Genomic DNA, 24,349 nt, shown 5'->3' on the forward strand with positions numbered 1-24,349 from the left:
TATTCCCTGCTTAACTTGTATACATCTAAGAAAAATATATTGCAAAACCTTTTCTGTTCCCTCACCCCAGTAACTGATATTGTAAGGCAGCTCAGAAATGCTCTACCACAGCAGTCAGAAAAAAGCAGCACTTTACAGCTACTATTAATATGGGAGTTAAAAATTTATATTTATACATATAAGCATGATTCCATAAATAACTTTCAAAAGGTAATGCAACATAACTTCAGTATAATCATGATTGTAAAATAATTTAAATGTAAAATAATTTGAACCCAACCATTTTTTTAAAAATACATGATATGCTACAAAAAGTGTGTCAGAGCTGTAAATAAAGCATGTTATATAGACTGAGGAAGGATGTATACATATTGTCATGGGGGGGGGGGAAGTTTGGTGAGACTGTGCAATTTACTAGCTATTAGCTTGCTTGTATTTTCAGCGGTTCTAGCTTTCACGTAAAACATCAATTGTATACTCTATGATTTATGAAAACATATTGCTTCTCTTCCGTTTCGGGCAGTGTAATTCCGGAATGGCTATAGACATGCCTTAAGAAAAATATTAATAGACCCTTAGTATACAGTGCATCTAAGAATAGCCCATTGTCTCTTCATTGCTGCAGGTCTATCATCTCATTTATTGGATGGTATCATTTTACTGAAGCAGCAAACATCTAACCTAGTTGTTCGCTTTCATAGCAGCAGCAACAGCAGCAGCGGGAGCTATCATCTGATAGTTTGCTTGCAGCCGGTTCAAGTTGGCAATGTCACCCAAGCTGATTTGAGACGCAGACATTTTTGCTGACTGGAGTCAGGCTATCTTTTCCAGTTTGCTGGAATAGACACAGACACTGATTGGGTCATGCTGAAAACATTCCAGTCCTATGAAGCAAGTCTGTTTGTATATTTTAGGTTTGGCAGGACTAATGAATTAAAAATCTTGGACTCTTGACAGTTCACCGCTTTAATAATGCCTCTGATGGAAGGATTTTTTGCCCCATGAAGCATGACAGCACTGTAATCCTTCGTTGTTGGAAAGGAAGAAACGGTGAAATTGTGAAGGGAAACGGAAAAGGGTGGTCCTCAGGGACTGAAAAGCCTATGGGAAGTGCAGGTAGCAGCATGTTGCCCTGACAGCTGTTTCAACTTCTCAGACCTTGTCAGTTGCTGCTATGTAGCAGGTGCAGCCTTTTCTTCTATTGAATCTTTACTCCATAAAGGCAGCGACAAGCCAAGGCAGTGGCTGGCCCTGGATTATACAAGTGCAGACACTACTAAGTGAGGTAAGGCAACAGGTGTGAAAACTGAACTAACTGATTGAGTTGTAACCACACTTAACTTGAGTTCTGTTGCAGATTTTTTTAAAAAAAAATAAGGAAGGTTCACTCAGTTTCACAGGCAATTGAACTGAAGAACTGTTTCCTTGGGATTTTTTTTTTCAAATTGAAAGCTTTTAGGTTTCATCAGGAGAGAGGGAAAAGGGATATATTTGAGGCAATTCTTTTTAATTTATCTCACTGATGATGTTCAAACAGAGAATGTTGTGAATGAACTTTCCATCCTTCCTTTGCAGAGATTCCTTTTGTTTCATTCTCTGAGAGGAAGACCTTTTGGGATTCTTTGGTAAAGTACAGAGAAAACTATATGTATGTATTGTGTACAGGAAAAGTAGTTGCCTTTCTGAAAAGTGGAAAACCAAATGTTTTAAAAGAAACTTACATTACCAGGATAAGAGAATAGCTTTTTAAAACAAATGGCTTTGCTACAAGCACATTTTAGCTTTGTACTCAAGATCCTTGTGCTTTTTAACATATAAATTGTTTCATAGCTTGGTCACTTTTTAACATGCCTTTCATGCATTGTTCCAAGCTATCCAAAGGATGAACACAGGAGACTCGTGGAAGGAAAAGTGATGATGATGATGGTTTTCCAAATATATAACCTTTCTTTCATTCATGCTTTCTGTCTGTTTTGCAGTAGGTTAGTTTGGCCACAATACTGTGAGCAATAAATTATAATTACGTATCTATACCATCTCAAATGCTTTTGTGATTGTAAAGAAAAGAAAAGAAAGCAGTACTGTATTTAAACTCAATAAGAATATTTAATCATACATGTATAGATGTGATTTTAAATAATTGATAGTAAGCTATGTGATGCATCAATAATATTTATTATGCAGTTTTAATAGCCTAGTAGTTAAGCTAAAGAATATGGATGTAAGTTTGGTTTATATGCATTGACTAAGGTATAACTTGAGTTCCCAAACCTTTATATGTAAGTCTAAAGATTTTGGCAAGCTCTCTTCAGAGCTAACATTGTTACAACCTCTGTTTGTGTAGCTATTAGCAGATTTAGATATTGCTGTGATCATCTTACAGCATCTGAGAGATATGGGACATATCATAGAACTTCTCACAGCAAACATCTTTCAAAACAAACAATGTACTTACTGCTTGTGCTTTAGTAGACCAGGTACACTAACTTTGGTAATTTAGAGTATTGCATTTTAATAGTCTAAATGGGTCACTTTGAGGTTGAACAGAATTTGTTCGATGTTAGTCTTCCGGAACCTGCAAATTGCATTAGTGTGTCATCCTGAAATGAATGACAACACTCCTTGGCTTAAGCACATGTTTAAATGCTTTTCACAACTAGGATAGTGTTACAGTTGCTAGATAAATGCTGAAAGAACAAGGTACATTGGAAAATAGATGTGGGCTGGCCAAATTTATGCCTACTACCACAACATCCTATGCTGTTAGAGAATGGTGTTAAGGATTTTTTTGTGTGTGAACTAGTTCTTGCTATCAAATGTTTTTTTAAGTGCTTCAAAAAATAAAAAATAAAATATAATGGCCATAAGACTGCAAAGTCCAGACTTTCAGAAAGTTCTTGCAGTTTTAAGAGCTGCATTTAATTTTTCCAGGTGAAATGTTAAAGGTGAATCTACCCAGTCTGCACTTTCTGAAACAATGTGTGAACCAAAATTTGGAGATTCTTCTCCAAATTTTGCAATGCAATTCTGCAGCTTGTGCACAAAAATGCATATGTTAGGTTAAGTAATGAAAATAACATACAAAACTGCATTATATCAGGGAAAATTGCTTTGCATAATTATGTGTATTAGTCGAAATTGCATAGAAAAATAGACTTTTTCATTTGGGTGTTTTGTCACAAATTGATAGGAAAATGTGGAGCTGAACTTAAGATTGGAAAAATGACAAACTAAAATTGATAGATGCTCCCATCTCTACCAGTGATGTTTGAACAAACCAGTCCCCTGCTATTACATTCAAAGTATAGCATTAGAAGGAGGCAGAGCAATGAGTTGTTTTTTCCACCAGCTAAATGCCATACTAACTGCAGGACAGGCCAATGGCGGAATATAAATGCACCTTGCTTACATTGCTGAGTATGCAGTGGCGTAGCATGGGTTGTCAGCACCCGGGGCAAGGCAAGTAATTTGCGCCCCCTAACCCATGGCTTTGCGCCCCCTAACCCGTGGATTTGCGCCCCCTAAACCTACCCCTAACCCTAACCCCCAGATGTTGCGCCCGGTGCGGCCGGCCCCCCCTGCACCCCCCACGCTACGCCACTGTGAGTATGTAATTTACAACTGACTCAGTAGATTTAATTCTTTGTTAGCCACTTAATATTATAGCAGCAGTGAAGTAGTAATAGATTTGTGGGGAAATCTGGTATCTGTATACAAATCGCAGGGTTTCTGAACAGATCACTGCTGAGGGTGGCAAGTCACATTTTCTGGAATGGTGCTCCAAATGGTGATAATCGGCTGCAATGAGCAAGTAAGTGGCTGGCTTCAAACTTAGTAAACTTATTTTATCGTGGGCTCATTTAATGTAGAATTAAAACAAGTTAGTTGCACTCATAAAATCTGTTAGGTTACAGACATATCTGTTTGTCTAAAAATTTACAGTGTAAGCATCAGAACACCTGGTTTAAATGTATTTTAGTTGGCTTTTTAGAGTTGGGGGAGAGGATCTCTGAACTGTGGGCCAATCTTGGTCTGCTGGGGAGATCTAAGTTAGCCTGTGATGCCATCTTTCACAAACTACATCCACCAGCTGGTGTCACTTGGGTGGAAGGGCAGTGTAAAGTCTGCATGCAATAGGGAACAGGAGCACACAACTGAGCAGTGCTCGTTTGGCAGGATTCCATACAGCCTCCTTCGTTCAGGAAGGGGTTTGCATTAAAACCTCAGCTAAATAAAACAAATGTGCCCCTCCCCCTTTGTTTAGCAGGAGTTTCTATTCAAACCTCTTCCTGATTCAGGAAGGATTGCATCAAAGGCCCTGCTAAAATGGAGGCGGAAAACCTTAGTTTTAGCAGCACCTTGAACCTGACATCATGGTGTCATCAGGTGGTTGCTGTCCAATCTGGATAAGGGTGTGGCCCATGGAGCTCGAAAGGTTCCCCTGCCATGTTTTAGAGGATGCAGGACAACTCATTTACAGTGGTACTTCAGGTTACATATGCTTCAGGTTACATACGCTTCAGGTTACAGACTCTGCTAACCCAGAAATAGTGCTTCAGGTTAAGAACTTTTCTTCAGGATGAGAACAGAAATCATGCTACGTCGGCGTGGCGGCAGGCCCCATTAGCTAAAGTGGTGCTTCAGGTTAAGAACAGTTTCAGGTTAAGAACAGACCTATGGAACGAATTAAGTACTTAACCCGAGGTACCACTGTATATTCGTCTAGATATACCAGTGATCTGACCTATTGCAAGATAGCATTGTATATTAATACTGCCAATTTTTTAAATTATTTTTTTAATACTGCCAGTTTGTAAGCAAAACCCATTTGTAAAGCAATGGGCTGTTTTGTGCCAAAGAATTGTTTCCCTGACTTTTTCCCTGTCGTTTTGTTTAATGGGTGTTCTCCACTACCTTTGTTGATCAATCTTTGGTTGTTTTTAAAATGCCTTAAATTGCACAAAAACCTGTAGAAATATCTCAGATGATAATGCTTAGAAAGGACTGGTCACAGATCAGTTATGCATTTCCACATGCCTACACCCAGTTTGTAGACATATATAATTGCACTAAATCCTGCATTGTCCTAGGAAAAGCCAAGAATGGCAGCCAAATACAGTGAGTTTCTCTGAAAAATTGTCTTGGCTAGCAATTGTTCAATGGAAGACTTGGATTTGCCTGGAAATATATATGATTCCTGTGCTCTGCACATTGTGCACCTTATATGTGAAAGAATAATTACAGGGAATTTACTTGCAGGTAATTATGCTTTGCAATATTCCTGAACGTGAGAGAGGATTACATCAGAGAAGTTATGAAGATATTTGAAGAACATTAAAATCACATTGCATTGGCTTCTCAAGACCCATAAAATATGCAATATTTATATTTTGCAGCTGGAACACATAAGTAAACGCATAGGCTCAAGTGCCCACATGATCACCACCGCAAGGGTACCTGCTGATAAACCGATACGAATTGCCTTCAGTCTAAATGACTCCGCAGGTAAAATTCAAATTTATTAAAGGTTCTTTGTCCTGGTTGTCCATTATTGCCACAAATTGGCACTTCAGTGTCACAGTTTGATTTTTCTTTGGTGTTTGAAATGATTTGGTCTCCATATTATTATTATTATTATTATTATTATTTATTAAATTTATTTACAGCCCTAAACCCGGAGGTCTCATACATCCATCAAGTTGTTATAATCTTATTAGCAAACCTGTTTCGTTGAAATTGTTTATCAGGGCTCTTACTTGCAACAACAACAGAAAGATACAAGCCTAGCACAGCAACAGGCCAACGGACATTACAGAATTCTAGGTGGATCTTTAGAAGGACAACAGAGAGAGAGAGAGAGAGAGAGAGAATGAAAAAAACAAGATTGGGTAAAAAAATACCTTCCTGACCAAATTGAGGGAAGCTCTCAGGAAACAGCTGGTCTGGATTGTATGTTCCCTCAGAAACAAAAGAAGTAAAAAGTTGGTTGACATTGTTCTTTATATTACTGCTGACTATTTGTTTAGTTTTGCAGCCTAAAGTGCAGGGTGGGGGGAGAGAGAGTTCTGCTATGTATGTGTTATACTCCCTCTGCATAATTTATGTGGAAAAGTTGTGTATGACTTAGTTTTCTGAAGGTTTTATAATAATTGCTGCATTAACCATTGGTGTCAATGACTAAGATTAATTTCAGGTCCTGAAAGGACTCTTGTATCTTTGACCCCCTGTGAATGAAACTGCAATTATTATTATTATTTATTATTTATACCCCATCCATCTGGCTGGGTTTCCCCAGCCACTCTGGGGATAAAACATCAAACGTTAAAAACTTCCCTAAACAGGACTGCCTTCAGGTGTCTTCTAAAGGTCAGATATGCCATTTGGTGTTTTGTTCTTAGTTGTGAAATGTTTGCTTTTTGTTTAGACTATAAGCTTCAAGGCTCAGTAGAGTGACTGCTGCAGGCAGCAGATGCTCCTGGGTGGGAAGCAGTGGGAAGCAGTTGGACAACAGAGCTGTGCATGCTGCTGACCTGTACAGCCCTTAACCCAGCCTTTGGGTGTAGTACAGGATGTTGTCCCATCAGCAGTGTTGGATTCAACTGCCTGCTGGCTCAGCCCCTACCCCTGCTGGAGGAGTGGAGCCGTCACTTTTCCTTTGCCTCAGGCAGCAAAATTTTATTGGGCCTGCCCTAATTGCCAGGGAGTTGAAAAGGTCAGACCAGGAAACAGGAATTTATGAGGAGGGAGAAGCAACTCGGTTAGAGAATGAGAAACTTTAAAACTTTTGTGAAGCAAAGATGCTGAGTGGAGGTGTTGGAATATATATATATATAAGTGAGGCTGGCAAACAATGTTTAATGTTTTATCATGATTTTATATATGCTGGAAGCCGCCCAGAGTGGCTGGGGCAACCCAGTCAGATGGCAGGGTACAACTATTATTATTATTATTAGAGGAGAGAGCCAGAAATCAAGAGAAGCTAGGATGGAGCTTGCTGCAGAGGATCAGAAGCTGGGCTGAAAGTGAGGCGGCTGGGTGTTGCACTGCAGTGGACTAGAATGAGCAAAAGAAATGGCTTTTTGGTCATGGGTAAAGCAGGGAAATAGGCTAAACAAGTTTAGGTGGCTCCCCCCCCCCCATTGCTGTTATGGTTAACGGCTAAATCTGTTTTAAAATTTATTTTGCTCTACCCCAAACCATTATTACAACAACAGAGTTGACAACTTGACTAAACTCTACAGCAAAGATGGGAACCAGTGGTGGTCCTGAGGTTGTTGAATTACACTTCTCATGTCCGTGACCATTGGCCATGCTGGCTGGGGCTGATGAGAGTTAGAACCCAACCAGTGGTTCCCCACTATAGTCTATAGACTATAGCTCATTGGTGATGGAGCACATCTTTGAATTCAGAAGGTACCAGGTTCGATTCCTGGCATCTTGAATGAGAGAAATATTGGGTGGCAAGTAATGTGAAATACCTTATGCTTAAGACCTGAGAGAACTGCAGTCAGAGTATGCAACTCTAGGCCATATCAGCCAGCTCAGACCATGAGAGCAATCAGGAGAGCTTTGCTTGTAGTCCTGCCAGCGAGTATTGCTCTCAGTATTTGAATGGAGGGCAGGGCCTTCTCAGTAATTGCACCCTGATTTTGGAACTCTCTCCCTTTAGAGACATGGATGGCACCATCACTGCTGACCTTCTGTCATCTAGTCAAGTCCTTTCTGTTCTCTGAGGCTTTTAGACAAGTTGTGTAGCTAAGGTTGCCATATTTCAAAAAGTGAAAATCTGGACACAAAAGTTGTTGAAACAAAATTAATGGGGTTTTTTTGCCAAGGTTGTTGAGTTGGGCACTGTTTCTGGACCAAATCCCAGCTACCCTTTTCTGCATTGTTTATACTGGTTGCTTTTATTTTAAAATGTATCTGGTTTTCATCTTTCTTTTTATTGTTAAAAACCACTTTGAGACTTTGGATGAAAAGCGGTCTAAAAATCATATAAAGAATTTAAATTTAAAGAATTGGGTAAAGTCTGACCTGTCCAACATAATGGAGCTTTCTATGCTTAAAATGTTCTTCATAAATTGTATGGAATTGGATATATATCACTCATGGCGATCCCAGGTTCAATCCATGGCTTTTCCAATTCATATACAATTAAATTAAGGTAAAGGTAAAGGTAAAGCAGGGAGTGGGTGGTGCTATGGTCTAAACCACTGAGCCTCTTGGGCTTGCTGATCGGAAGGTCGACAGTTCGAATCCCCATGACAGAGTGAGCTCCCGTTGCTCTGTCCCAGCTCCTGCCAACCTAGCAGTTCGAAAGGGCACCAGTGCAAGTAGATAAATAGGTACTGCTGCGGCAGGAATGTAAATGGTGTTTCTGTGCGCTCTGGTTTCCGTCATGGTGTCCCGTTGCGCCAGAAGCTGTTTAGTCATGCTGGCCACATGACCCGGAAGGCTGTCTGTGAACAAACAGTGGCTCCCTCAGCCTGAAGCGAGATGAGCGCCACACCCCATAATCGCCTTTGACTGGACTTAACCGTCTAGTGGTCATTTACTCTCTAGGGGTCATTTTTTAGCACTATTAAATTGTTAAAAATATTGTGTTAAAGAAATACTCATGTTAGAAATGGAAATAGTTTTATGGGCTTCTTGAGTTGCCAAAAGAAGTATCAGTATCCAGTATCCTTGTCAAAATGCATTATAACGACCCAGTTAAATGTTCTACCAATGTGACTTGAGTCATGTGTTGCCTTTCCTTTTGGTCATTCACTGGGAGTCAACTTTCTTCATTTAGAATATTTGGTTTGATTTTTTAAAAATGCACAAAGGGTTCTGTTGCGAAAAGTGAAACACTTGCAACTGACAATAAAGATGTTGCATAAAATTCATAAAGTAACAGCCCTTAACCATAAACTTGCTTACTGAGGACTCTTGTTAATTATGAAAAGGTAATTAACATGCCCAATATATAAATAGCCACACTAGGGGAGACAGAAGGATTAGGACCACAGTGCACAACATGTAAGGGATTTAACCCTTTTTCCTCATTACGGTCCTGATGAAAATCCCATCAGCACCAATGAGTACTAGGGCTGGAGGAGATTTTGATTGGGACCATGAGATAACCTCCCCTCCATGTGCTATTTAATTTTTTTAAACTGTCAATATTAATTGCTTAGGCACAATTAGCATCACAACTAGTTGAGGCCTAACAGCTGTAGAGAAGTAGAGCACACATACTTTCCTCTCTTTGGAATCAAACCTTTTCTTTGTGGGGGGAAATAGTTCCAGTTTGCAGCAAAAGTTACTTGTGGGTAGTGCTGATTGGCTATTGGTCATTACATCACAGGGAGCACTCCTTCCCAGCCCCTTGGGAATCCTCTGAGCAGCTTGTGTGAAAAGAACTGTTTTGAAAATGTTTTCTTTAAAACAATTGTGCAAAGGATTAAAACACATATTGGTAAACATAAATGTAGTACTTTAAAAAAAGCAAAGAAAGCTTGCACCTAGGGATGGATAAATTTGTAAAATTTGGATTCTCTCAGTTTCTCATTTTTCCAGTCTTGAGTCAGTTTCTCTGCAGTTCCGCATCAGCTTGTGATTTATTTATTTTTTAAAGTTCTCATGAAAATTCATCAACATTTTAGTGTGAATTTCTCCAGATAGGCACATTTTTGCAAGCAAATTTACCTAATCCAATGCATTTTTGAATGTTATTTTAACTAAGATGTTCATATTTATGCCTACTGTCCCCTAATATACACATTTTAACACATTATTTGGTTATAGAATAGCACCGCAAAATTTGGAAAAGTGAGAATTGCAAGTGACAGCTGTGTTTCAGTTTGCTTACTGTGATTTACGGCTTATCCACACCTTTGGCCCCACTCTTTCCAGCCAGAGGTCCACACCTTAACTCTCCATGTCTCAGTATTTTTTCTTTTGTCCTGAGCTTTCCCCATGAAAACCCACTCTTTAAAGTTGAATTGGAACAAATGTCAGTTTGGGATTTCTGTGGATTGACATTTGCTCCAACTGAGCTTTAAAGAGTGCATTTTCACAGGGAAAACTCTGGAGAAAAAAGGGGCATGCTTTGATATGGAGATTTAAATTGTAGACTATGCCTGGAAGGAGCGGAGGAAAGGTAAGTCTGGATAAGCCCTTTGGGAGTTCTGCATTAAAATGTCAACCCAACTGCATTTATCCCCCATACCTACTTGCAGTCCACCTGGAACACTGGCTGGAAGAGCAAGTCTGGTGTCTGACTCAGCAGCTGACTTGGTAGAATGAGTATTGGCATCCAAATTCCAATACCAAGAGGAAGCTGGATTGACCACTGTAGCTGAAAAACCAGCTGCAACTCTACTTTTAAACTATTAGGTCTGTCTTCACTGACACTTCTTGCCAAGCATGCTTAGAATTGCAGGTTTAGGACTTTTCCAGACTCTTCATGGACATCTGTAGGAATCTTTCCAGAACCAGGCAAAGCATATACATACATAACTGTTTCTGGCAGACCTGGTGACTAAGTGGCAACAAGGCTTAGACACCAGGTCCACTAAGCTGGGTAGACCTGGCCTCTGAAAAACCATACCATATCTAATCCTTCAGTGTTTCCCAGTAGGTATCTACTGCTCCTCAACGGGTAAACCTGGTGTCCAGATGACATCCTACAGTCTATGGTGAAAGCTGTTAATTTTGTCCCTGGCTCCTTTTACCTCTCCAGCTTTTAATTGCACTGGGTAGATTCACTACTGCCCAATTACAGCTACATTAAAATCCTGGATTTCTGAATTAACAGCAACAATAATACCTTTAACATAGGAAAGATTATTTCCAGCCATACTTGTTTTTATTTCTTGAAAGAATTTAGTTGGCCAAAGAAACAATAGATGTATCTATAGATATTAGTGTGCCATTTGATATCATATCACATAACATGCATATAAATAAGCCAGAGATATTTCGATTAAACCAGATGCAGGAAGAATAAAGCCTTGAGCCCACACCAAACCCACCAAAGCTTTCCCCTTAGCCCAAGCAGTCTCATGCTGCCTTGTGGCAACCAGCCAGGGATCTAGTCATTCCATTTTCATTCCAGGAGAAAAGGAGAATGTCACCACTACCCAGCTGTCCACTCTTGACATTCTGCTATAGTAATATTTGATGGTCCTTCCTCTTTTGTCCGCTGGTATGATCCCAGAATACAAAATACATGTTCTGACTATCTCAGTATGAACTGTATTGATGTTGCATTTTTAGCTCCCTGTCCCTATAAAATACATGCAAGTGGCAGTCAGGAAAAGATCAGGCCTCTGTTTGCATGTACTGTAAGAATAACAGAATCATATAATTGTATTGTTGGAAGGGACGATCATCCATTCTTGAGATGGGAAAATGCATAGAAGAACTTGACTTCAACAGGCAACAGCACAAACCGTGTTCAAGCCCACTGAAGTAATGAGCTGAAGCAGAGAGTTGTACTATGTGAAACCATAAAGTTCTGGAAGGTTTTATCTGCATACTGTTGTCCATACATACATACATACATACATAATTTTATTTGAATGCCGCCTTTCCATAGTTCAAAACATGCTCAAGGAGGCTTACAACATAAAAAATACACAACTGCAACATAACAAAAGTAGTCAGAAACAATAAATAAACGTTAAAAAGTAGACAATTAAACCAAACAAATTTCACCTAAATCACAACAAGATCTATAAAAAAGATACAAAAAACCAGCAGGAACAACCCTACCCCCCCCCAAAAAAAACCCCAAACACCCCAGCCCAAGACTATAGCTAGTGTTTATCTATGACCTTTATGGGTCCTGATCCCTTATTTTTAGGGGAAATGGAAGCAGTCATTGGGCTTAGACTTAATGGAACCACTGTGTCAAATTTATTGATTTTTTTTTTTTTAGATTATCTGTAAAACTGTGAGAAAGTACTAAGTTGAACTTCATGATTCCCTAAGTCCAGTGGCATTTAGTGCTGTCATTCAATGGGCTGCTATCCAAGAAGGCAGCCTCAGGCTTCTTCACAACTGTACGTTACATATTTGATGTGGTCAAATATGTGGTCATGTGATGGATGAAGCCCTAAAGGCGATTCCATGTACAGTAAAATCATTTGCAAAGAGCTGCGACCCTATGCAGACCCCCCCTCCCCAAGCAAAGCATATCCGTTTCTTCCAAATTCTCTGTTTCTATTGTAGAGCCTATGCTCTGCAGGGCTTGGGAACTTTTTTGAAAAGAAGAACTGCATTCCCATCTGGGCAGTCTTTCCAAGGGCCACACGCCAGTGATGACCAAGGTCAGAGGCAAATGTCAAGTTTTACCTTGTACATCAGGTTGGTTTACACCCACACCCACACACCCATCTCTATCTTCCATCCATGCAACCAGAGTTCAAAGACACATTCCAGCCAGACAAAAACACTCAAGGAGGTTGTGAAGTAGGGCTGCTGAGAGCTATGGCCTAAGGAGAGTGGGTGTGACTGAGGGTTAGATAGAGGTACCCGGGGGCCATATTTGGTATTCAGGTCCGTCCCCCCCCTTCTTTAAGTACAGTAATTGACCATATATATGTTTGTATAGATGGGAAACAAATATAAGCATGCACGTTTTTTCTATGCTTTACATCAGCTGATCTGTAGTCTGGCTCTTAATAATTGTTAAGATTTCAAAATAATAATTTAAACTTGTTTTCTTTTCAGATGATACACCCCCTGAGAATGCTTTTCCTTTGGCTTTTCCAGATTTAGAAAAGCAGCTCCAGGTGACTCTTTTATTTAATACAAAAATCCGTAGTGTGAACTACAATTATTTATAACTATCAAAAATGGACTTCTCCTGTTGTAGTGGGTGATTGTCAATGTATGTACTCAAACTATAAAAATGAAAAGCATGGAAATATAGGCTGTTTTAAAATATGCCCTTGTGAGATCCAAAACCTCCCTCTTCTCTTCACATAGAAAAAGACCACATGTTTGGCAAGTTGAAAATGCTTTATTTACAAACTCTCCAAAGCTCAGGTTCATGTGCTTTTCCATGCAGCATTTAGAAAAGTTGCACAGGCAGTAATATTCTTAAATTATACTATTGGTATAGGAACTTAAGATATGCTTGTTAGAGCCATGTTGAGCTTCTCTGAGCTTCTCTGGTAGATTATCTTTCACCCAAAGTGAGGAGAAGTGACCTAACCAAGCCTGGCAGGACAACTTACTCTGTGGTATCAACCCCTTCATGCATTAATTAGACTTAAGTATGTTGGTCACATGAGGCTGGTTATCCCACATTTATAAAGTGAAATATCTCTTCCTGAGACAATGGGAGGCCTTCAGGTAGCAAAGAACAAAGAAATTTCATCCCACCTTGAGCAGTGTTAGGAGGTGATTAATTTTGAAGAGCCAGTGTGGTGTAGTGGTTAAGAGCGGTAGTCTCGTAATCTGGGGAACCGGGTTCGCGTCTCCGCTCCTCCACATGCAGCTGCTGGGTGACCTTGGACCAGTCACACTTCTTTGAAGTCTCTCAGCCCCACTCACCTCACAGAGTGTTTGTTGTGGGGGAGGAAGGGAAAGGAGAATGTTAGCCGCTTTGAGACTCCTTAAAGGGAGTGAAAGGCGGGATATCAAATCCAAACTCTTCCTCTTCTTCTTCTTCTTCTTTCCGGACACCTCTCAAGATGCCTTTCATCCAACTCAAACTCTTTGTTTTCTTTCTCATTCCCCTCTGGATCTTTCTCCCAGCTGCCATATATCTCCATCTCCATCTTTTCACCCCAAGAGACAGCAGATGGTGGCTGTAAAGTAGTTCTATGCTGAAATCTGTGCCATGATTTCTACACACACACACACACACACACACACACACACACGTGTGTGCACGCACACACGCACACACACAATCATCAGTGAAAGAGGCTTCCAGTGTTCTGCCTCATTATCAGGGCACTTGAGAATTTCTTTAGAATGTCTATTAGCTTACTTTTTCATTGTGAGGGAGCCAAGGGTGCTGGGTGAGTTATTCTTTCCAGTAAACATTTCTCCAGTACTCTGCATTCTCTTAAGCTACCTGCACTTCCTGATCTAAAAAGGCACATGGGAGAAGTTATTCAGGCTAGCTTTCCTGGAGCTTAAGCACAGGCACCCAGGAAGTCTGCAAAATGCAGTCTTCTGATGAGATGATGTGCAGAATGAAAGAAAGGATACTTCACCCACTTCAGAAGTGAGGTGCTTCACATCACCTAGGAGAATTTCACTGAAATCAACTCTCCCCTTTTATAATTTTTGGACACAGTTTCTTTTCTCATTGACCTACGGAGTATAGTTTTAAAAATGCGGAGAAATTCTTGGCTCCACACTAGTTTAAAGGTGAAAGGAGCAGAAGGTGAGGGACAGAATCTTTCACCCACCCAAAATGTAAGTCCAAGAAGGGTGAACTGCCATTTTTATTTTTTAAGAAAAAGTAGATGGAGCTGCAATTCAGCTCATGAATTTTACAGTGCAGTCCTATGCATATTTACACAGAAGGAAGTTCTGTTGCAGCTGTAGTTAAACAGTGTATTTTCTTCCTTCCACATTTTAGTACTGAATCCAACCCTTCTGCAGTAGGAGAAATGTTGCATAAAGTTAATAATGACGAGCAGGAAAATGGAGAAGCCCTGAGGTCCAGAAAGGCAAGGGGTTTCCCTTTAGGAACTGAATCAGTGGTCCATTAGTTAACATTTATAGGGGGAAGTGTTACCAACACAGTGCTTGTGGTTATATCTGCAATGTATGCATGCTAATACCAGTCAGCTATGTATATATTGTATGCTGCACTATACAAGCAAGAATAAGATTTAACAGTTTTAAAATTATCCTTACCAGCCAGGTATAATCTTTTAAATTTGCAGAAGGCTTGGAGAGACAATAAAGTTTCCTGTCATCAACCTTTTTTATATTGTTGAACTAGGAGCAGCCTAATAAATTTACATAAAAAACATGTCCCAGTAAGGACAAGAACTTTGCTGAATATAGACGGCTTGAAGTACATGTTCAAGTGCGTCACTGGAATAAGAACACAGATCCAGACTGAGATCATGCATCTAGAAAAAGAAAGAATGCACTTTCCACATTTGGTTATTTTCAGCAAAGGACCTCTGCTCTTTTCTCTTTCCTTAAATAAAATCTAGACTAGAAGCTTTCTAGCAAACATTAGTTCAAAATGTGGAAATTCTGCTACCCCACCTCCCATCAGTTTGGTCCCGCTTGCTCCCCTTAAAGCTGCCTGGTCAAAATGTTACAGTGACAGTAGGCATTTTAACCAGCTGTCTGTAGACTTTGCAGTGTGATGTTCTCTTTGCTGGCTCCCTTGCCTTGCACTTTCTAGTGGGTACATGAATCCTTTGGTCCATAGGCCCCTTTCACATAACATTTCCCACCTCCCACCCCCCCCCCAAGGGTCATTTCGCATGTTACCAAGTTTCCCGCCCAATGTACACTTAAGCAGTCACTGCCTGTATGATAGCAAACATGTATTTGCCACAAAAAAACTTTGCATTTCTCAGTATTCACTTGAAATGCAGGGGCCATCACAGGTGCTCAAATATGATGGAAAAACCTTGAAATGCACATTTGTGAATGAAATAAATATAAAAGAATGCATCTCTTTCAGATATGTATGCTTCTTCAGTCCACTTTATATATGACATTTAGAAATACAGAAGAAATGGGTGTATGTCAGGCTTCCTCAAACTCGGCACTCCAGATGTTTTTGGCCTACAACTCCCATGATCCCTAGCTAGCAGGACCAGTGGTCAGGGATGATGGGAATTGTAGTCTCAAAACATCTGGAGGGCCGAGGTTGAGGAAGCCTGGTGTATGTTGTAATGCAGAGCAAGTATTTTGTTCTGAATACACCAATCAGGCAAATGTGTATTCTTTCCTGTATCCTTCTTTCTTTGTTTTCTGTGCCATGGGATAGTTTTTCCTGCAAAGGAAAATAAAAAACAGAGAAGGTTTTAGATAATTAATAGAAGTCTGATTTATAAGTGCTGGGAAACACAGTTCTTACATGTCTATTCCAGTACAGCCTGTATAATCTAACAGTCATTTGCTGCCTTATGATCTTGTGAATGGTTCAATGCAAGTTCATATGTGTTTGGAAGTATTTAAGATTTTCTGAACATGGTTTTGACACAGATGAACCTGATCAAAACAGGACAGCTACATGCTTTCCACCTCACATTTAGATCTGACTATGGTAGGGGACAGACTAAATTGGACGGGCATCTCTAAAGATACAAGATGGAGGCCACTTGAGCTATTAAAATTTCAGTAAGCAATCCATGCAAGTGGCTGACTAAAAATGACATTGGGGGAATGAGAGGCATGGAAAGAAGGAAATGACAGATTTGTTAGACAGATGGGCTGCCTTTCTCTTTATAGGAGGCCAGGGGTGGATGGAGAAAGACACAGGCTGCCTAAATCCAGAATAAAAAGTTTTCTAGTTTTGGAAAGGGGATTTACTGAGAGGATAACAATAGAAACATTCATGGAAGCCTGAACATATTATAAGGCAAGTTGAGTACTGGGCACAAACCAGAAGTATGCATTTGGTTACTTTTTAAATAGCCAAGATATATAGCCAACTATAGATGACCATTAATCCAAACTTGAAACCATGCACTAATTAAGCGTAACATCCCTGGCCTATGTTTATTTTCACTATCTTTGTTTCACACGAGAACTACTGTTATCAGTTCCATTTGTTCTTTTCTCTTACACCCAGATTTAGCTTTATATTTGGGGACACATTCATTTCCCCCCACTCCCTCAGCCAAAGCACATTTAGCCTCCTAAACCCTCACTGTAGATTTTCAGAATCTCTGTTATGTTTATCCTGCCCTTTGCTATTTTTTAAAACCTGTCCTTACCATTTACAAATGCCCTGGTCTTTACAGATGTCTTGTTTCCTGTCCAAAAACTCAAGAGTGGGTGCTTTTATGAGCATTTCAAATCTTTTATGAGCATTTCAAATCTTTCTCTTTGGTTTCCTGCATCCAACAAACTGTACTAGTGTTTCTTTTAGGCCCTTACCTGGTAATGGATAATTCTTTTGGAGGAGCAGGTCATGTTTGGAGAAAACCCAGGTGGTATTCAATTAAATTTTACTTCAGAGTAAATCTATTGAAATTAATGGGCCTTACTTAATCATGTTCATTAACTTCACTGAGTCCACTCTGAGCAAAATTTAGTTCTGATCTGAAAGTCTTTAGTGTTTGCTGAACTAGACCATCCTTTGTCCATCTGATGCCATCTAGTTGATTTTGACTGCAAGCTCCAATCCAACCTAGCTTGATCAGTCTGATGGGAGTTGTGATCCAAAGCATTTGGAGGGCACTGGGCTGGTGAAGGCTGAATGGGATTGTGGAATGCAAGCTCCACACAGGTGTTGGTAACAAAACTGGTGTTCTATGTAGGAACATGGCAGCAATGGTCCTACTATTAAGCAAAGTGCAACTGCTTGCTCTGCTGGTCAATCCTGGCAGGTGGGGGAGCAGTGGCAGCCTATGGTAGGACAGATCAGTGTGTCCCAGGTAATCTGCCCTGCATCCCTAAGCTAACCTCCTGCCCTCAGGTGTGGTGAAAGATGCTGTCCTGGCATCAGGGTTGAAGTAAGACAGAAGTGCCACTCTCATCAACTTCTATATTTTGCCTCGTGATGTTTCTGAATACCAGGTACTGGAAACCACAGGAGGAAGGAGTGTTCTTGTGCTTGGGTCCTACTGTGGGCATCTGGATGGCCCCTGTGAGAAAATAATGTTGGACCAGATGGGTCTTTGGCCTGATACAGCAGGCTCTTCTTACATTCTTAAGTTTTTATTTCCTTCATGTCAGGCAGCATAATGTTTTGGGCCAGCCCTTCAGGGTTCTTAGAGGACTCTTGCAGTAGAGCTACTTCTAGACCAACGGAAGGGGGTCAGGAATCTAGAAGCTGGGTTAATTTATGGTGCCTAAATACAACCCACATTATTTACTCCATTGATGAGAGAAATGCACCCTGAGCCTGTTCAGGGGCACTTTGATTTATTCCTACACCTTATTCTCTAGGTCAGGAGTTGCTTATATGGCACCTCTGGTTGCACATGCAGTCACAAAGGCTTTCCTTAGTGTCCACAGGGCCTCCTCTCGCCCCAGCTGAAATTAGACTTGAAAGAAGCATTCTATTGTAGCTAATATAATAGGTTGTGGTGTGTGCTTGGTTGGCGGGGGCATGGCAGTTTCTCCAGTTTCCCCCAAAAGGTTGGCAACTGCCATTCTAGGTTAATTCCATATATTGAAAACAAATGTGGGGGCTGTGTACCCTGGTGAGCAGGGTACAGCCCCCACAAATTATGCCCCGTACCTTGGAAGATGTGGCCCCATTCCTAAGGATAGGAATTTTGACTTGCCATAGTTTCCCATTCTCATAGATAATATATACACAAATCCTAGAGTATCTCTGCTCATAACAATAGCCTTTCCCTAAATGTTTATGTGCTAAGAGCTTTTGCTGTGTCCCCTCATGCAGTCCCTGTAAAAATACTGAAGGAACAGTGATTGACTGCTTGATGTCTACTTTAACCTTTTGTATCTCCCATGGCTTTATGTGTAGCCAGTCTTTAGAAGGAAAATATTGGTGACAGAAAAGCAAAGTGGTGAGAAGGTCAGGTTTGGAAGTAGGTAAAACCATGTTCAGATTGAAGGAGAGAAGATGTTTAAGATCTTAACACACACACTGGACAAGGGGTATGGAAAGAGCAATAATATTTACACTGAACTCAAAGAGAATTACAAGCAGGCATCTGCTTCTTTGTTGTAGCATTATCACTTATTTAGGTGAAATCATTTGCCATTCTTCTTTTAGTGAACTCTTATTGAAGTGACATATTGAAGGTTAGCGAAAATACTATGCCATTTTAAAAGGCTGAATGCAAGTATGAATGTGCTGTGCCACTCCCAACAGAGTGACTCCAAGTATTTTTTGCCACAAATAGAGGAGCCTAAAAAGAGGGAGCAGGGTTAGAAATAGATTCTCTTTTAGATCAGAGGAATGCTGTGTGCTTCTCAACTGGGCAACAAACTGAGTCAAGATGAATGAAAAAAGTATTTTCTTTTTCTACTTAAGCAGCTTGTTGCTGTCTAGTGAGAGGTTTACTTACCCTTTTCAAAGTGTGTTACACACAGTCCACGGTAACAGACAAATTGTGGCCACTGATTTTTGTCTGAATTAAGGTGCTGCTCTTTCAAAGGCACAGAAAGATGTATCCAGAATAACTAGTGAATGATGATCTAGATCATATCAGAATATTTTTATTTACTAGACTTACAATGTCTCATGGAATTCAGTGGGGGGTTACTCTCAGATAAGGGAGGATAGGGTTCCAGCCTTAGGCTGCAATTGTATGTATACTTGGGAATAAATCCCACTCTAGACAGTGGAATTTGCTGTAGGTCTAGCCATGTGCAGGACAATAACATATTATTGAAGGTCTTAACCTCCAAAAAGGATGATCTGAGGTACTTGTGGTCCTCCAGATATAGTTGGGCTTCTAACTTCCATCAGCCTCATCCAGCATGACCAATGGGAGTTGTAGTCCAACAGTACCTGAAGGCCACAGGTTTTCTCCTACCCCCCCCCCCCATATAAAAACTAAGATTAGTTTCAGGGGTATATAATCGCCTTTTTGTGATGGAAAGAACACAGCACTTCAAACTCTTCCCTGCATCTTTACATTGCAGGAGAAGATCAGTAGTAGAATAAAAGCTCTCCTTTGTCCAGATTGTCCACCAATGCTGATCTTTAGGAACTGTTGCCAAACCTACAAAGCCCCCCCCCATCCCCCCGCCCGCGGAATCACTGTAAAGTATTTTATAAATAAATCAACGAACCCTCCTTAGACAGTGTTGACATTCATAGGACACATTTTGGGGAGGGGGGGGTGATGTCTCCTTAAGAGAAGAATGTGTGGAATTCCTGTCTGGAAATTTCCAGAAGATTAGCTGTAAGTATGCTACCTTCTAGCTTAACCCACTTCTTGTGGTCTGAGTTTCAACGGGCAATAACTGAGAGACGTATGAAGTGAACTGAGGAAGTGGTGGGTGCATCACATAGTTCATTTTCCATTGTGCCTCACCCTACATTAATGCAGTGAAAATGAAAATAAGGGGAACATAAAAGCATACCTCGTCAGAAGCTAGAGCAGGGGTAGGCAACGTAAGGCCCAATTACCTTCTCAGGAATCAGTGTGTTTTTACATGAGTAGAATGTGTCCTTTTATTTAAAATGCATCTCTGGGTTATTTGTGGGGCATAGGAATTCCTTCATATTTTTTTTCCAAAATATGGTCCGGCCCCCACATGGTCTGAGGGACGATGGACCGGCCCACAGCTGAAAAAGGTTGCTGACCCCCTGAGCTAGAGGATGTGCTCCCTGAACCATGAATTGTGATACATAAACAGTTCCTCAGCAGCTGTTGGTGTCTTGCTGTCCTCATAGGGACAGAGATTGGGTGGGGCAAGGCTGTAGCAAAATCAGGGCAGTTATGGCAACCTGGGGAGCTCCTCCCAGCAACCCAGAACTCACTTGACCTTACCTCAGCCACCATATTCACTCCTGTTCTGACAAGTTCTGTGCCACCAGGAGAACATCTCTTCTGCCCTCTTCCTGAGCCATCACTGGGGTTTTATAGTATTGAAGAGCATGAATATTAAACTATTTGTTGCATCACTTGTTATGAGTGCAATGTCCAACCCAAGTGGTAGGGAGTTCTCATCTTTCCCACTCCCCATCCCAGTTATTGTTGCCTGGAGTACTACATCAGAATTTCAGTCTTTCCTCACTTGTCCATCATCTGCATCTGTTAGACTGAGTTGCCTTGACCCTGAGATGCTGTAATTGTGCATCTGTAATAGTGTTCTCAAGTAGTGTCCTGGGCAGAATCTTTTCCACACTGTTAAATCTAGCATTAAAAGTCTTCATGGCCTTGCTCCATCCTATCTCTTTGCTTAATCTTTGTCTTCATTTTTGGCATTCATATCTAGTAATCCAGCAATAGATCTGTACGTCTCATTATACCCCTGTCCTTGTCTTCTCCAACTTCCGCTCCCTAGTTTCCTGTATGTGTGACTCAGCTGTCTAATTTCTACATTTCTACCCCTCCTATCCCTCTGTTTCCCCTTGTAAAAAATTTAGACTGTAAGCTGCTTGGGTCCACAGCCTGTATTTGCGCATTATGTCACTCTATAAAAATACCTTGAACATAGTTACCACTGGAGAAACAGGTATGGTTACTCTGTAGGATGAAAATGTAAATTGTGAATACCAGTTGCTGGAAATCACAGGAAGGCAAGAGTGTTCTTGTGCTTGAATCCTGCTTGCTGGTTTCCCACAGGCATCTGACTGGCCACTGTGAGAACAGGATGCTGGACTAGATGGGCCATTGGTCTGATCCAACAGGCTCTTCCTATGTCCTTGTGTGAAATGCTTTACATTTGATATGATTAACAAAATGCAAGGCTGTACATGAATTGGATTGTGATATTATCTGTGTTGTAAGTCATGGGCTATATAAGGTCATAGCCAAACCACCAGGGTTCTAGTTGTCAGAGGTATTAGCTCAGGGCCCAGGTTTGGATTTTATATCTTTAGGAATAATTGGTCATTCTTACATTGCCTTGGTGTGCTCTGGTCCATGGGGTCACGAAGAGTCGGACACGGCTAAACGACTAAACAACAACACATTGCCTTCTGTGTTCCATAATTTAGCTTATGTGACTTTGTTGCATTATTTAATTAAATAATTATTATAAAGCCAAAGCTGTTATTCATAAATATGTATAACATGACTGTTCCATAGAATCAATTAGATCCTTAATACCATTTGCAAATTAATACAGTACTACTATTCTTATAACAGATGCAGAGGGTGTCTTTTTTTTTAAGCTAATACTTTCATGAGACAATGCTCCACTCATTATAAGAACACAAATGATTATATTAAAATAACATCTCAGTTTAAATTTCATTTATTCACATGAATGCTAAAAACCTCAAACTGTTTCCCCCTTTATGTTTATGAAGCCTCTACCTCCTTGCCATGACTCAAAGGAATCTATGCAGGTGTTCAAACAGCACTGCCAAATAGCAGAAGAATACTATGAAGTCAAAAAGGAAATTGCACTGCTTGAAGAAAGAAAGTAAGTGTGTGTTTCCTTTTCTAAATAACTGTCATATACTCAGAAAGGTAACATCTGCATGAAGAATTTCTGCGTTAATCAAAGAGACTAGTTAAAATTAAATGAGTGACATCTAACTAAGTTATGCTGACAGTAAACTAGTTTATTTAAATGGGTCTTCTCTGAATATGACTAACACAGGATATCATTCGGGGGGAGCAGAAAGAGAGAGAGAGATTTCTTGTATTCCTCCCAAGTGTGTTATTTCTTTTTCTGCATTGTCTGTCTACATTTCAAGCTTAAAGGTTAAATTCACAGAGGCATCCATAGGCAAGAGAAAAGCAATCATAGATTCATGTCCTGTGACCTGGAGAGGTTGGGGGTGCGTATCATTCATGGAGTTTGTCCTTACCTGTTTTGAGTATGGAGTCTTGGCAATACCATCTGGTCAAAAGATTATTTGGATCTAAAAATTGCCATCTAACACATTGACTCTCAAGACAATATAATGTTCTGTGGGTGGTTTTGGCCCACGTATCTGATGGCCTTGGGTATCAGGCTAGCTTGTCATATCACTTCCCACTACGGTTGCTAGATCACTCTTCTTTTGATATTTTGTCTGAAATCTTGGAGAATTGTTGCCAGTCTGCACAGACAATATTGAACTACATGAGCCAATAGTTTGGTTCCATCTAAATCAGCTTCCTATGTTCCTATTTGGGAGGAGAAGATATGATTAATTGTAAAATCAAAACCAAAGGTTTGTCTAAACATTACCCATATACATGTATTCAGTTTATTCATGGAGGAGTAAGCTTTCATTGTGAGTTATATAATATTTACATTTTAGATTTAACCACTTTTTAGGGTTCATATGTCACAGCCAGTGTTTTTCCTCTTCCTGTTTCTTATACTGTAACTCACCCTGATACAGAAGTCTTCTGCTAGCTAAGAGTTGACAGAACAGCATTTTAATGTGTTTTCCTTCTTTTCAAAGTTCTTAGGATCCAAGCCAAAGGGACACAAAGGACATTTAAAAATCTCTCTCTTTTTCCAGAAGGGAGCTGATCTCTAGGCTAGATCAAGCTGAGAAAGAAAACATGGATGCTGCTCAGCTAACTAAGGAGTATGCAGACCTGACAGAAGAGAACCGGACACTGAAGCTGGCCCAGACGCAATGTGTCGAACAGCTGGAGAAGCTTAGAATACAGTATCAAAAGAGGCAAGGATCATCATAACTTTGAATGAACCTGTCCGAGCCAAAAAAAGTCTGGGCTCCTGTTCTGTGCTAGGCAAGTGTTCCTTCCCCCTCCAAGGTTTCCTCTGATATGTTGGAACACTTCACTTGCAGAATATGCAAATGTCTAAAATGGATTTAATGCTTGCCAGCCACTAGCTTAATATGTATATTTTTATTTGTTATATAATAGATATTTTATTTCAAGGAACATAATTGAATGCTTATCTATCCCCATTATATGTTCAAATGGATCAGTCTGAATAAGTTTCTTCCAATTTTAGGAAGATACAAGCACACTAGAAACTGATTTGAATAGTCTCTGTGTTGGGAAGTGGACCATACTAAGGCATATTAGTAGGAACACTGTTAAATATGGGGAACACGGGAGCACACGCCTGTTCTTTCATGAACCTAAACAGCTTATGGGAGAAAAACTAGTTCGTTTATCTGACAGTATGTGCCAAAGGGCAATCATACACTGAATAACTTTTAAAAACTAGTAACCTGGCACCTCAATCACTTTCTTTAAATAACTATTGCTGTAATCCTATACAAAGTTACTTGGGACTAAGTCCTGTTATGCTCATTGGGACTTTCTTCTGAGTAGACTTGCATAGGAACGCACTGCAAATTGGAAACAGTGATTTGTACAACTTTGATGTGGCAAGGAAATGGAAAAGTGCACATTTCCTTGTACAGTACTGTACCACTCTTAACGTTTTCCTTGAAAGTGAGCCCCATTGATCTTAATCTTACCTTAATGAGCTCGTAGTCCTCCCAAGAGGAGGTCCTATAGATATTTCAGTGACAGGACTTGCTTCTCAATATAAGTTTGCTCAGAATCAGAATGTTTATGTAATCCAAATTAATAATAATAATATTATTATTTATACCCCGCCCATC

General features: G+C 40.2%; 1 protein-coding gene across 4 annotated transcripts; it reads left to right on the top strand.

Annotated features, from left to right (window-relative positions):
- Positions 1-847: 847 nt before the first annotated feature.
- Positions 848-24,349, top strand: MAP3K7CL (MAP3K7 C-terminal like). Of its 4 annotated transcripts, none has more exons than XM_081859439.1 (5): positions 862-1,285; positions 5,397-5,505; positions 12,721-12,782; positions 22,112-22,227; positions 23,264-24,349. In XM_081859439.1, exons 2-5 carry the CDS (start codon positions 5,436-5,438, stop codon positions 23,442-23,444), a joined length of 429 nt encoding a protein of 142 aa, XP_081715565.1. In that variant the 5' UTR covers positions 862-1,285; positions 5,397-5,435; the 3' UTR covers positions 23,445-24,349. The 4 variants fall into 4 exon arrangements, with proteins under 4 accessions (XP_081715567.1, XP_081715565.1, XP_081715564.1 ...); XM_081859438.1 differs by lacking the exon at positions 862-1,285 and adding an exon at positions 3,788-3,811; XM_081859440.1 differs by lacking the exon at positions 862-1,285 and adding an exon at positions 5,235-5,259.

The sequence above is a fragment of the Podarcis erhardii genome (assembly GCF_964252035.2).
Source record: "Podarcis erhardii genome assembly, chromosome: 4".
In the NCBI taxonomy this organism is placed as follows: Eukaryota; Metazoa; Chordata; class Lepidosauria; order Squamata; family Lacertidae; genus Podarcis; species Podarcis erhardii.

Excerpts from the sequence above, each read along its gene's own strand:
- MAP3K7CL (XM_081859439.1), top strand. The coding sequence starts at position 5,436 with ATGATCACCACCGCAAGGGTACCTGCTGATAAACCGATACGAATTGCC. Across the intron at positions 5,506-12,720 it reads CAGTCTAAATGACTCCGCAG|ATGATACACCCCCTGAGAAT; the intron begins GTAAAATTCAAA and ends TTTTCTTTTCAG. Across the intron at positions 12,783-22,111 it reads ATTTAGAAAAGCAGCTCCAG|CCTCTACCTCCTTGCCATGA; the intron begins GTGACTCTTTTA and ends ATGTTTATGAAG.